General features: G+C 40.8%; 1 protein-coding gene across 3 annotated transcripts in view; it reads right to left on the bottom strand.

Annotated features, from left to right (window-relative positions):
* LOC136428135 (orexin/Hypocretin receptor type 1-like) overlaps positions 1–13,565 on the bottom strand; it is a 33,645-nt gene that overhangs the window by 6,902 nt on the left and 13,178 nt on the right. For all 3 annotated transcript variants that reach the window (XR_010754577.1, XM_066417439.1, XM_066417438.1), the window contains exons 2-3: positions 8,803–9,028; positions 3,536–3,714 (exon numbers count right to left, since the gene is read on the bottom strand). Coding sequence is in view for 2 of the 3 variants with exons in the window: in XM_066417439.1 (XP_066273536.1) it covers positions 3,536–3,714; positions 8,803–8,962 (339 nt within the window). In the remaining variant the exon portion in view is untranslated. The remainder of the gene's footprint in view (positions 1–3,535; positions 3,715–8,802; positions 9,029–13,565) is intronic.

Below are 13,565 nucleotides of genomic sequence, written 5' to 3'. Positions count from 1 at the left end.
AAAGTTTCAGTCTATAAAATCAACATGACTTGGAACGAAATCATGTTCTTATCATTACAGTGTACAGAAGTAATGCAAGATACCTACATATCAGTACGGTGGCTCATGTATAATTTCCTAAGATCATAACTTTTTTTTTATTGCAAGTTCATGCCCAAAGGCTAATTGCAGACAAACAAGTACATGTAGATACATGGAAATCGAAATAGTTATCTAGTCTACTGTGGAAGTTCTATGTTAACTATGGTTGACTATGGTTGGGTTTGAATTCTTTTTTGAAGACAGTGGAAAATGAAGTGACCCACCACGTTTTGCATCATAAGTGGGTTGGCTGATTTTAGTAGAAAGATGGATTTTTGTAAATTATTAAAATGGAGAAAGCTAGGAGAATTTATGGAAGCTGTTTTCCATTATTCATTTCTTTTCAATATAGAGGACATTGGCAAATTTTTCCACTGCGTTCATTGTACAAAACTTACACATTCTCTCGTGAGCAGGCAACTTTTTATATCTACCCTTTTATATTTCTAGTGGATGTGCACTTATTCGTATCTTACACACAGCTAACCGTTGGTCAAAATCTTTGTTGGAGAGATATTTTTCCATTGAGTATTCTGTTTTGACGTTTCTATAAAATCTTAACTTACTGTCATCGATAGATAATTTATAAAGAAAACTTTGAATGTATATGTCGGTCAGCCTTTTTCTTAACAATGTACATATATGCTGTATGTCCAGATCGAGATTGTTGACGTTCCAGATAAAGGAGTATCCGTTATTGTCGAGTACATCTTTCACATGTTATAACCAGTTTTTCTTGTTGCTAGTCACTGGAAAAGATTATTGATACAATAGAGCATCTACTTGTAAAGGATTGAGTTGTCTGAGGCGCAACCAGTACTTAACTATGCGGACTGACACATCTAAATCTACCGGGAACTCTGCTCTACTTGCTATGTTACTTGAATTTCTGTGCACGCCAAGAATATATTTTTACAGAAGCGGTTCTGTATAATTTCAATCGGACGCCTGTCATTCAAATAGTCCGTGCCCCAAATTTCACTGCCATATAACATAATTGATTTAACGCATACATAAAATATCCTTAACAGAGCCTTTGGGAACAAAGGTGAGCGAAATAGAGGTTTTAGGCTGAAAATGGCTTTACGTGCTTTTAAGGACAGTTGTTTTTTGGCTAAGGAAAAAGTATCTGATGAGGACAGCAATAGTTTCAGATAGCAATAAGAACTTGTGATTTCGATAGCATCTGAGCCAAAGACAAATTTCACATTTCGTATTGGTCGTCCAGATTTGTTAGAAATTACAACTTTAGTTTTCTTCATGTTTACTTGTAGTTTCCATTTTGTGCAGAACATGTTAAGTCTGTCCAACGCACGTTGTAATCCTTTTTCCGACTCTGAAAATATCACGCATCATCTGCATATAATAAAGAAGGAATAATTGTGTAGAGTGGGTGGTTCGCAGTCGGAATTATCCAATTCTTTGACTAAGTCATTTATGAATGGGTTGAAGAGTGTGGGAGAGAGATTACATCCCTGCCTTACGCCTCTATCAGTAATGAATAATGGTGTAAGACCCGCAGAGGTTTTGACGCAGGTCTTTGGATTAGAATACATTGATGTAAGCAAACTATAAATTCTGAACTTACCACATATTCCTGAACTTAGTAATTTATAACGGAGTCCCTCTCTCCACACACAGCCAAATGCTTTTCTAAAATCTACAAAACATGCATATAAACGTTTGTTGGTATTGGTGTGTTTAGATATTAACGAATCAATGACAAATAAATTATCGGTTGTTCCAAAGGTTTTTTTCTGAAACCTGACTGATTTGGGGAAATAAGGGAATGTTCGTCTAAATAGTTAGTGAGGCGTGTGTTCAGAACTGTCGTAAATAACTTGGCCAGGCAACTAGTGACAGAGATCCTTCTATAATTGTTTGGGTCGCCTTTGGAGCCACCTTTGTGTATGGGAACAATGTGACTTTCACACCATTTTTGCGGGAAGTGGCCTGCTGAAAGAATTAAATTGAATAATTCGGCCAACGGATTGATAAGGACATGGGCAGCACATTTCAACATTTCATTAAGTATGTAGTCGTTCCCTGAAGCTTTACTGTTCTTTAATTTGGAGATTGCTGGCCGGATTTCGTTTTGTTCTATCGCTGTGTCTAAGGGGTAATACTTATGATCATAAACGAAAGAGACTCTGAAAGTAGTTAGTTGTCGCTTCTTGTCGATAGTTAATTAGAGATCTAGCGATATGGATTATGATTCTCGGCATGATGTTGCGATAATGATTATGATAATTACAATGACAGTTTTCATGTATCCATGTTTAGTCCGTGACAAATACCCGCAACCAACCGGAAACCCATGACAGTACTCAGCAATCTGGCATATCTGTAATAATTGCGCCGTCACTGTGAGATATCAATGTTGAGTAATAGCTGGAATATGTAATCCCTATGTGGTCTCGGGTTCATGTAAGGTAGGAACATTTTTCATAAGAACTTTTCTATGCATCATATCAGATCACCGTCTAGTGAATGGTGCTCTCGCTGTGACCTAAATCGAATTCGTCTATCCCTTCATTTCATAATTGGAATATCACGCAAAATCTAAAAGTATGGCTGAAAAGACAACAGAAACACAAAACGTAAAAAGGTTAGTTCTTCTATCTATGAAATTTATTAAGCGTTCTGTTAAGTTTGAGGTCGCAGAGAGCGCGCGGCGAGAGCACCGTCCTAATGGAATGGGAATATAATGGTGGTAACCTTTGGAACGGATTCTACCGTCACAATCGGTAATGCTGGATGACCTTTACCTGAAAGAGGAGTAGCACGGGAACGTTTCAGATGAAGGAAGACCGGTTGACATTATTTCATCTAAGGGTCGCAGAGACTTCCAATGTTTTGAATGATTTCTCAATAATTTTGAAATCATAGGTCTGTAGCTAAGAAAAGGGAGTGGCCCCCCAACAATTGAGCCACATATGGACCTTTTGTTTGTTTTCTTAGTTGTCATAGCACAGGGCTGTCCGTGAAGGTATCAATCTGTGCCAAAATCACTAACGGAAAAGGGAAAGACCTGATGCTTGATAGGGATTACAAGAAGGCAACTTTCGCAAACCATGGAAAAATGGTCTCTCAGAAGAAACTAACAAGACCCACCGTGAAAAGTCTCATCGGGTTGCTAAGTCACTGAAGAAAATTCTAAAGGCTCTTTGTGCACAACCAAGTGTTTTATTCAACCGACGTCGACGCTTTGGTGACCGTCTGTCACTTTCCTCGGGGCAATCCTGACTGGTTCAATTTGCACTGCAGCTATAGGTGTCGCTGCTTTTTGCACCACATCTTTAAGCAGCGACACCTATAGCTGCAGTACAAACTGAAACCAGTTAGACTTGCCCTGAGGAAGGTGACAGACGGTCACTGAAACGTCGTTTGAATAAAATACTGTACTTGGTTGTGTAGAAACAGTCTTTTTAGAGACCCGTATATACGTACTTACCTGCATGTATGAGAAAAACTTGCACATGGTCTCTCCGAAGAACCACGTCTCCATGATGTCCACCACCAGGGTGGGCGGCAGACAGATGATGGTGACCAGCAGGTCCCCTGCAGACAGGTTCGCGATGAAATAGTTCGTCACCGTCCGCATGTGGCTGTTTCTGGCCACAACCACGCAAACTGATTGGAGAAAAAATAGGCAACATATGATTTCGCTTTGCCACTTTTTCCTGATTCAACACTTTTAGTTTTGTCTAGTGGTTGAGATATACGGATCATCGCAATAGGTACAAACAGGGTAGATATGTACCCCCCCCCCCTGGAATTGGAGACAACGTACACAAATCTTACATCAGGTCTCGTACAGTTCCGAACAAGTCTATTCCCATACATGTTGCTCAGCGAGGAAAAGCATCGGGAAGGGAAATTATGTATGGCAGGTGTGTTTAGAACACTAAAGTATCGTGAGGCATACCGTCAATAATGCTTTGATGTCAATCGTTAATAGTTGGCTCTTTGATGTTTCAAGTTTTATGGTGGTATCATCAGGAATACGTAGAACTTGAATTGATACTTCATAACGAATGGCTTTATGTTTGTATCAGCGATATATGTCCTGCTCTCTATTAGTGCCACGGTCAAATCCAAAAAAAAAATTTAAAGCACCTATTTCTTCAGATATATATCCAAACGAAAACAAGTTCTTGGCATGACGGGGAAGTAGATATGACGTTAACAGTAACCGATGAGCTCATGAGGACCACTTAGCTACGTTACCTTACAGCGGCCGACCGTTACAGTATATTACTACTGGGAAAATGTGGCGATACCGCCATAACCAACTATCGCAGAATGCGGCATTCGTAGAATTGTTAGCGCTGACTGAGTACATGGGGCATTTTATTGTTTCCCAGAAACATTACCAGGATTGTGATCTGTTTTACGCCTCTTGATGCCTCAGAAGAAGCTGTATGGAACAGTAAAAACTGCGACAATTGCTTGCCCGGGAGTTTCCCTGAGAACCCTAGTTGTCATTCCGTGCATTACGCGCGCGATATTTATCGATCGGGTTCTTGAAGAGCGGCAAGTAATTAGTGCACTTATGAGAAAGTTACGATTCCGGCTACGTTCGTCGACCTGAGCATATAGAGCTCCTTCAAGGAGACTGACAAGGTGAGCGGGAGGTGTGGAGGTTCCGCCGGTGTGCGTGCGTAATCCCGTCTCACCTTTGCTCACCTGGTGAGAGGTGGTGGATTTCATTTCATATTCCCAAGAAACTCTACCGACAGGTTCACTAGATCCTCAATTCCACATTGGTCAAGTTGTTTCGTTATCATCTTAGAATTGATTGACCACACACGTCCCCGCTAAACCCGTGCCCTTTTTGCCCAGGCATCTTCAATGGGAACTTGAGTCTTCATAGAACGCATTCGATGTGTACATATGCCTCATACAGATGCCAGTGCCAGTGTGCAATCATTTCTAAGCGTTATTTTCCACACCGTATGAACAGTCTGCACAGAGAACTTTCTTGATAGGCTGTTCTTGTAGTTGATCTGAATATTGAACACAATAAGTCCTTTTGACAATGGAAATCTTGATTCAATTCTCTTCTATAAATAGAGCGTTCACCGATTTTTGAAAAGAACAACAACAATGAAACAATGATTTTTTGCAGATTTGCTTATGATATGTAAGAAAAATGCATGAAATTACTTTGACGGATTTGGCCTAGCAAGGCGCTGGACTCGTAGACCTGTTGCAAACATAGTTGTTCTGCATCGAATTTGCCTTTAGATTAGTTGACGGCTGCACGAAAACAACAAGACTGCCAACAGAGTGTCTCAGTTGCACTTCAGGCGCCACTAGTTTAATTGGTTGATGTTTTATTCAACCGCTGTCGCCGACTTGCCTGATTGGGACTTGACTACACGTCCACAACAGATTTTGTCTTTTGGGAAGACTTTACTCCAAGTGAGCGGAAATCCAATTGATGATACACAAAAACCGACACTGACATGTGAAATTGAGTTGCGTACTAGGCAGGAGTGCTTTATTGACCCGTCCTTTCCAACCTCTTAAGAACACTGAACACTCCTAACGAAGTTAGCCTAGTATACGTGTTATCTTTTTCCATCAGTATGCGAATTCGAGCAAATGAGTTATAAGAAAAGTCAGACACGTACACGCAAGACAATTAGCCACTTCTACTCGTCCGGCAGATTAGAAAATGATTAGCTAGGTTGGAGGCTAAAGGACAAACGAGGTATGGGTTCCTTAATTATGAGTCGGTTCACGAGTTGAAGTATGTTAAAATTGATGGACCCTGAGATACGCCTGGGTGTGGTATCAAGCTTGATCCAGGTAAGAACTGTTTAAACGTTAGATCTTTGACCTCGCGCATACGCAGTTCAACTCACAAACCGGCTTATTGTTGACATACTGTCCATGCCGTGTTCTCATGAGGGTTTTAGTAATAAGTATGCAAGCTAGGGACATTTCCAAGTCAATCTGATATGAAAACGACTCACAAGCATTCCTTATTGCGTAGACGTGACTACCTATTTCTACCATTATGGTAGAGTTAGATTTCATTAAAACAAATATTCAAAGAATTGTAAACTTATGACTTGTTGAACTTTTGACTTCAGAATGACTTACCACGTAGCTCTGAACACGTGATCTAGTGAAAATGTGACGTTCATTATTTTGGTCATTTATCTCGAAGATGGCTGAAAAATTAGGTTTAATTTCCTTTGCGTTTGAAGGAAGGTATTCACCAACACAAAAAGCTTTCGGGCTGTCACATTTAACGTCGTGTTGAATATAGTCCTATTTCAAACCGAATTGTGGTTTTGGCTCAACCATGCGGTGACTAAAAAGTAGTGACATGAAAAAGATTTAGCGAAGTTTAGCCACTTGGCGAAGAAGTTTCTGTTGTTTGTCCTTCAGGAAATACAGAGGTCATCATCAAGCGCGTCACGACGACCAGAATCTCAACCGCTGAACCCAATTACAGCCGGTGGGAGGCAGAGGGCAGGTCCCGCACACAACCCGTAAAACCCTCGCTCGTTAGAGGGATCCGGAATTCTCTTTGATGTCATACACTCTGGAAGGAATCTGTCCAGTATGTGACTTGAATTATACTCCATCCGGGAGAGGGAAGCAAACAGATGCTGAGTATTACGTTTACTACGTGCGGTTCAACAAATCGGTTAGTATTCTGTGCCATTGGAACAGTTTACTGCATTTTTAGTTTGGTTTTCGCAGACGGAAATATCAACAAGTTTCTATTCTATATTCTTCTTTCTCCTATGATCATGCAATCATCGTTTGATGCATTGGCAAGTCTCTCTGGTCTTTCGAGGCCAGTGGAACGTGCATGCCATGCGCGCACTTGTAGCTGATTGAGAGCATCAGACAACGCCTTTTCCTGACAGCTCATGGAAAGGGCCCCATGCTCCGTTGCTAATCATATACATACCCAAGCGAATAATTTGGAATAATAACTATTCAGATAGCTTCTGCCGGGTAGTAAACTTAATAATGCGTTCAGCGCGCCTCCACTCTACGCCTGTCTTTTTGTGAATCGTCGCAAGACCCTGTCCTTTCTCAGAAGCTGATGACATTATAATTGTGTACCTGTTGAATTTTTGAGATAATTTGCCACTGTAGATCCCGGCAGACCATGCAGATTGCACCACGTCAGACAGTATACTCTCTAGTATGGTGCTTGCACGTTCACTCTCACACAGTCGTTTAAATTCATTACTTAAAGTGATTGTTTGATTTCCATCCCGAGAAATTCCAGACACGTCGGATAACCTGACTGTAATCAATTTGACAGGCAGCTTTATTGGTGCTTAATTGATATGAATGGAAGGGAACAGAAGATGCGGCAATTTCTTTATCTTTGCTGAAATACTGGCTAGCTTAGTAATAAAAGATGGACATGTAATGATGCTGAGTGATTTTTATGAGCAGACGCTCGTCTTAATCATCATCATTATAATGAGATTTGTCATAAGAGGAGTCAATTTATGTGTCTTTCCATGGGGAGAAAAAAAGTTTGAAGTATGTCGACTGTATATATCAACGTCTCTCTTTGTAAGTTATTGTACCGGTGTCATCTTCCCCTAACACGCCATTGTTGCAGCAATCGAGCGAGACTAGATATAGATCATTTCTGCTATCCTTTCATTTTCTTATCCACACTTGTTCACCTTGGTGTTATAGCACCGTCTGTCGTTACTAGCCATGTGTTTCTTATTGCATTCTTGACGATGGTAAGGGAAGAAGACCTTGCTCTTTCATCTTGTTGTTCCTCACATTGCTCATGGCTGACAAACCTCTTCGACTGAGATATTGCTCCAGATAAGCACCAAACACGCTTAACGGCGCCCCTACCAAAGGTGCAGGAATGCTAACACAGTTTGTCAGATTCCTGAAGACTACAGGAAGCTTTGATATCCAAATATCCATCCTCTCTCAGATCAAACAGTCAATGAAGCCGACCATGCGTTAGTGATTCGTTCAAAGAGCCACGCAATTACCAGCCAATCATTTCCGCTACGGGGTGCTCTTATTAAAGACAGGAAATGTGGGCGTGTGTACAGACATGGAACATATTGGAGGGTCTGGAATGTAAGATCATACAGGGAGGTACATGTAATAAAGGAACTGACTCATGTCTCGATGTGGAGTCGTGACCAAGTCTTACTGAATATAGTAATCTCGTTATGACAGCTACGTTATGTGAAAGGTAAATTGATCTGTAATACTGTATCATCAATGAATCACAAAGCAGTGGCGTTGTTCATCAAGCGTCAGGGCTGTAACGATATGGAAGCCGACACGGTGCCACAAGAATAAGGCGTCCAAAACGCCTATCACAAATTGTACAGTAAGATATCACTGTTCCGTGTTTGCCAGCGTCGTGACTGCAACATTACACTGCACATAATGACTGTACGGACTATGGTTACTGTACACATCGTGTTATAATGATATATTGATAATCTAAGATATGTCTCAAATTTCTTTAAAGGAGTTGCTTTGAAAGACAGAACATGGATGGTTGACAATGAATGGTACCTAGTGATCAAGTATTATTTGGCCAAAACTGATATGTTTCTGAGATGCCAAACCACAAAATAAAGATGGATATGTGAAGAGCAAATACATATTTCTACAATGCATGCTGTCATGTAGGAATATAGATATGCATCTAAGTACCAGAGATATAGATTGACAAAAGAAAACACCTACCCAACCCATTGCCCAAAATGGCGAATATGAAGACCAGAATGTACCCCACGATGAGTGCCCACTCGTAGTGTGTCGGGTAGATGGTCTGCCATAGCGCGTCGATCAGGTCGTAGTCGGTGGGGAGGACGGTGATGTTCTCTTCCTCCTGGAAGCTATCCATCTCTTCCTAACTCTCCTCAGGGCCGACTTTTCCAACATCCTGCATGGTTAGCGCGTTCCGTCGTCACTAGATAAGTCAAAATGTAAGTTCACAATGATTAGCAACTGTTAAAGTTGGGCAACAGCAACATACATGTATCAATCACCGATTGATCAGACGTACACGGCACACAACAAAGTGACAGATTTGGATAACTACTAGTATCTCTATCATGGCGGTGACGTCGTCAACACTTCAAGTGCCATCGATCGCAACACTCGGAAGAGTGTCACAAAAGATATGCACCATTCACCCTTTCAAACTGCAATATGGCACCAATGAACACGACGGGAACGCTTTACATGATTGTTATGCCGATGATGCAATGATTTCCCATCAGCGCTGGCAAAGACCTCCCCTACGACAGTTTTGAGAGCTAGGCGCACATACCTGTGCTCTACTCACGCAGTTGTACACTGGCAGACGTGAGAGTCATGCTAATGTATGTCGAAGTGTATACATTCCACGTACTCGTTTTCACCCCCTAAATCTTTCCGTCTGACACCATATGCTTTGTATATCTCTGCCGCGGACCAATCTGAAGTATATTGAAGGCTTCTCTTTTGTGAACTGAGAGCTTCATCTTCGTTTCGCAGTAATCTGGGTGGGGATACTTTTTAGAATTATATCTTCACGGACTGCAGGTTTAAGGACACGGTCCAACTTACGCAGCTACAGAACGTGCAGTGAGTTCAGATGAAGAGAAGTTTCTTACCTGGTTGGTGGCAATGCCCTTATTATTACAGACTGGAGTAACTCAGAGGGAGAACGTAATATTTTATAAATATTCTTAGGATGCTCTATGTAAGCGTGATTACTTTAAATTTCTTATTTCTACCTCAGTTGACAACAAGCAAGTTTGTGCAAGAAGCCTTCATATCGTGAATTGCAGCAAGAGTGGTTCACTACTTGTAGATAGCTAAGACCTTCACATAGGTTAATGTAAAACCTAAGCAAAGTCATTTCTAGAATCTTTGTTTGTTTGTTTATTTCATTAAAATTAATGCTAAGGACAATAAAAGACTCCCCACCAACTAAGCACCTGCTGATTTGGGCGTCTTGGAGGAAAATGTTCTTGTCCAATTTACTTGTTGCATTATCTCAGTATCTATTCTGTTTTACCCGAGTGGCGTAAGAATGAACGTGAGTTTCCTATCTGCCTGTATTTGACGTTCATACCTACTTCCCCTGTATGTATAGCTAACAAATGGAGGCAATTATGGGCGACGTTAACAGGCGAGAGGAAATTCCACTTTGGTGTGCTCCATGTTCCCCAACGGAGGCTGCCACTACAGAAATCCTACCTGGCAAATGGTGGCAATTTGAGGAAGAACATATTTACAGGAATTGTCTTTATCCATCTGAATTGGCCACTAGAGGGAAATATAGTTTGTTGTGCTTATTTGGTTAAGCTATGTGATTCAGATGTAAACAGAGGATGTTTCCACTAATCCCTCATTTCCTGTATAACAGGTATCAAGCACCTTTCTTAATTAGTCTTAAGTCTTAACATTATGGGCCCACCTAGGAGCGAGTAATATTGAAAGTGGCGTTAAATTTCCGGTACGGTAAGAGTTCAATTCTTCAGACTGACAAGAGTGCGTAGTACAGTCATTTTTCATTCTCGCCCTGGGGCAAAATCTCCGAAAATATCTACGGGATACACAATTATACGACACAAACCTAAATCCACAAATGCTGCATTCTGCTGCTAACGCAGGCTTCAGTCTAATCAACTGATCTCGAATGTCTGAAACACTCCATATGTATGTAATTTGTCATACATTGTACCAGTTACAATTGTCGCGCAATAAAGTTCTTCTTCTATATTGTGCTGGATCACACAATATGAAAGTGGCTCAGGCTGATTTCGTGGGGATTCCAGCTATGAAATAATTGCCTTTCTTGCACAAATGAGAAAAGACCGATAACATCGCAACCGGTTATGGTAGTGAAGCTGACGTCACCAGACAGCTATCCCTCGATTTTATGATCGAGCTCATTCTCTAACGTTATGTAGGCATTGTATACAACTCCCGTATGTTGTTACTAGTAGTACAGGCCCAGGGATTCTCCCGTAATTGACGTAGATACCAGTTCAATCAATTGTTCTAGTATGAAACAAAGAGGCTATGACAGTCATTTAATGCCTTAATAGAACTGATTTGGCATGCCACTTTCGGTACAAAAATAGGTGTATGCTTTAACGTTAACAGCGTAAAATTGTATTCTTTAGAGGTTTGTACGAGTTATTGGGGAGTATTGATGTTGACTAGATGGGAGTGTGCTGATGGAACTTTAAGATGAAATATATTTCGCAACATTTACTTGCTTCAAAGACAGTCCCATATCACCATGGTGGACTCCGCACACAGACAGCCCATCACTTACCCTGCTGCATCCTGCTCTAAAGCGAGCTGTCGACAAGATCCTCGGTAACATTCTCCATGAAACGGCTGTCTGATTGATAATTGAATAGTTGGCAGTTTAAAGGTTTCCCATTATCGCTCAGTACAGCTCCGTGTCAGGATCTGGACATGATGGATGGAAACCGGCCGGGGGGTCACGGCCTAGTGTGACCTTTGTATGTTTTGTCCAGAGGACATGACCCGATCAGAAACTTGTGAAACTTTGAAGGTAAGAGTAAACTATGAAGTCACCATGCTGCCTAGCGGCCAGGAATTTCTTGTTATCTACTAATGGGAGGTTGTTGGAAGGACATATTTGAAAGAAGTCAATCATACAGAGGAATCTGTATCAACTGAAGTACATGTATATTCTTTTCCTGTTTTGCCTGGCTATTCAAACGCCTCGCCTACAGAATCAACTGACAATTCTTGTATATATATAGACTGTATTAATCTATAAAGAACCGAGATGTCAGCCAGCTTTGACCGACTGTTTTCAGTTACATGTAACATTCATGTTTCCCACTCACGCTACGGCCATATCCATGTGTGATCCGTCTGTTCGTCTATTACATCTCCATTGCTCTCAACAGAAGTTTTGTCAGTGTCTCTGATCTACGACCCCAAAAAACATACATGGCGTGAACTTTGAGGTTCAAATCAAAAACCTTTTGATTTAAACCTCCTTCGTCTAACGCCTCTGCGTAGCCCTATTTGTAAGGTGGACGTGATTTCAAAATATTTGTAACCTGCATCCTCGATGCAGAATATTATCTTCAATATATCAGTCAAGACCACGCAATGTAGAGTAAACCTTTCCTTTGCAACAAGTCGGTGGTGAAAGCGTGATGAGAATGACGTTAAAGCGCGTGTTAGTTTTATAACAGCGATAAATATCAGCTTGGTTGGACGGCCTGCTAGATTTTAATATGCTGTTTTTGTAAAGACCACCTTGCCAGGCCATTTCTCATATCAAATTCATGTCATGAAGAATTCGAGAACATTTGAGCAATTCCTCGGGTGGAAATCGCAGCGTTATGATGGGGAATTGTCTATGAGCGTGGGAAATAAACGAGCTCTTGGACCACTAATGGTCTTCAAGGGTCATCGGCGAAAAGACGGGGTTATTCTGACCATGCGGGGTGTATCAGCTATGGACTGCTTAAAGATATAAAACGTCATGCATGCGCATAAGGATACTGATTGAAATTCTCATCATGGGCAAAGCACAAATAGTCACGTCGACATAGATCGGCTAAGACCTTATGCTTTATGGAATGGAATAGCAAAGAATGTCGATGACGTGAATCTAACGTATTCCTGCCACATCCCTGAAGAGACTCGCATACTCTACTGCATAAAATGTGCCCTTATTGCACCACGCGATTTGTATTCATCTTCTTCGTCATATTTTGTAACAATCATCAAAATTATCATGCCAACAGCCTGGATAGCAATGCAATATGTCATCTATCAAATACACGAACATCAAACATCCATAGGGACGTTTCTCGACTTCGGATAAGTTGTGTGCGCGTGGGTTACGTTCTACTTTTAAGTTCCACTTATCCATATGGGAAAAAATAGAATCAATGTTATTTGTTATCCATTGCTAATATATCTAATATGCTCTTACCGTTTGAAATAGTTTCGGTCCTTCTTTCATATCTTTTGACAGAAGTGGTAATTAAATCAGAGTCTATTTAGACTAAAATCTTATTGGCATAACTGATTTTTTTTTCTTTCAGACTAAAATCTATTGATATAGAAGTCTGACATATGGTAAGTGATGATGTATTAAAATTTTATGAGACCGTTTTCCTTGTCTCATGAAGACAGAGTCTGCTTTGCATATCATATACCCAAACATGATTGATTTCAAAATGCAATGTTAACGAAACGGAAATAGGATTTTCTCATTTAAAAACTTTGTCATGACGTTGTTTCTAACGCAAATTTCTAACGCCTGTGTCGTAGCCCTATTTGCAGGATGGATGTGATCTCAAATATTTACGACATGCATCCTCGATGCAGAATATTATTTTCAATATCAATCAAGACCACGCAATGTAGAATATGACGATGGGTGGTCACGGAAACGCCGCAGAATGGTGGAAAAAAAGGAAATATTTTATTCTCGATTATCCGGAAAAAAT

Source organism: Branchiostoma lanceolatum, chromosome 2 (assembly GCF_035083965.1).
Source record: "Branchiostoma lanceolatum isolate klBraLanc5 chromosome 2, klBraLanc5.hap2, whole genome shotgun sequence".
NCBI lineage: Eukaryota > Metazoa > Chordata > Leptocardii > Amphioxiformes > Branchiostomatidae > Branchiostoma > Branchiostoma lanceolatum.
Note: the sequence above shows the minus strand (reverse complement) of the source record. Positions and strands in the feature narration are given on the sequence as shown.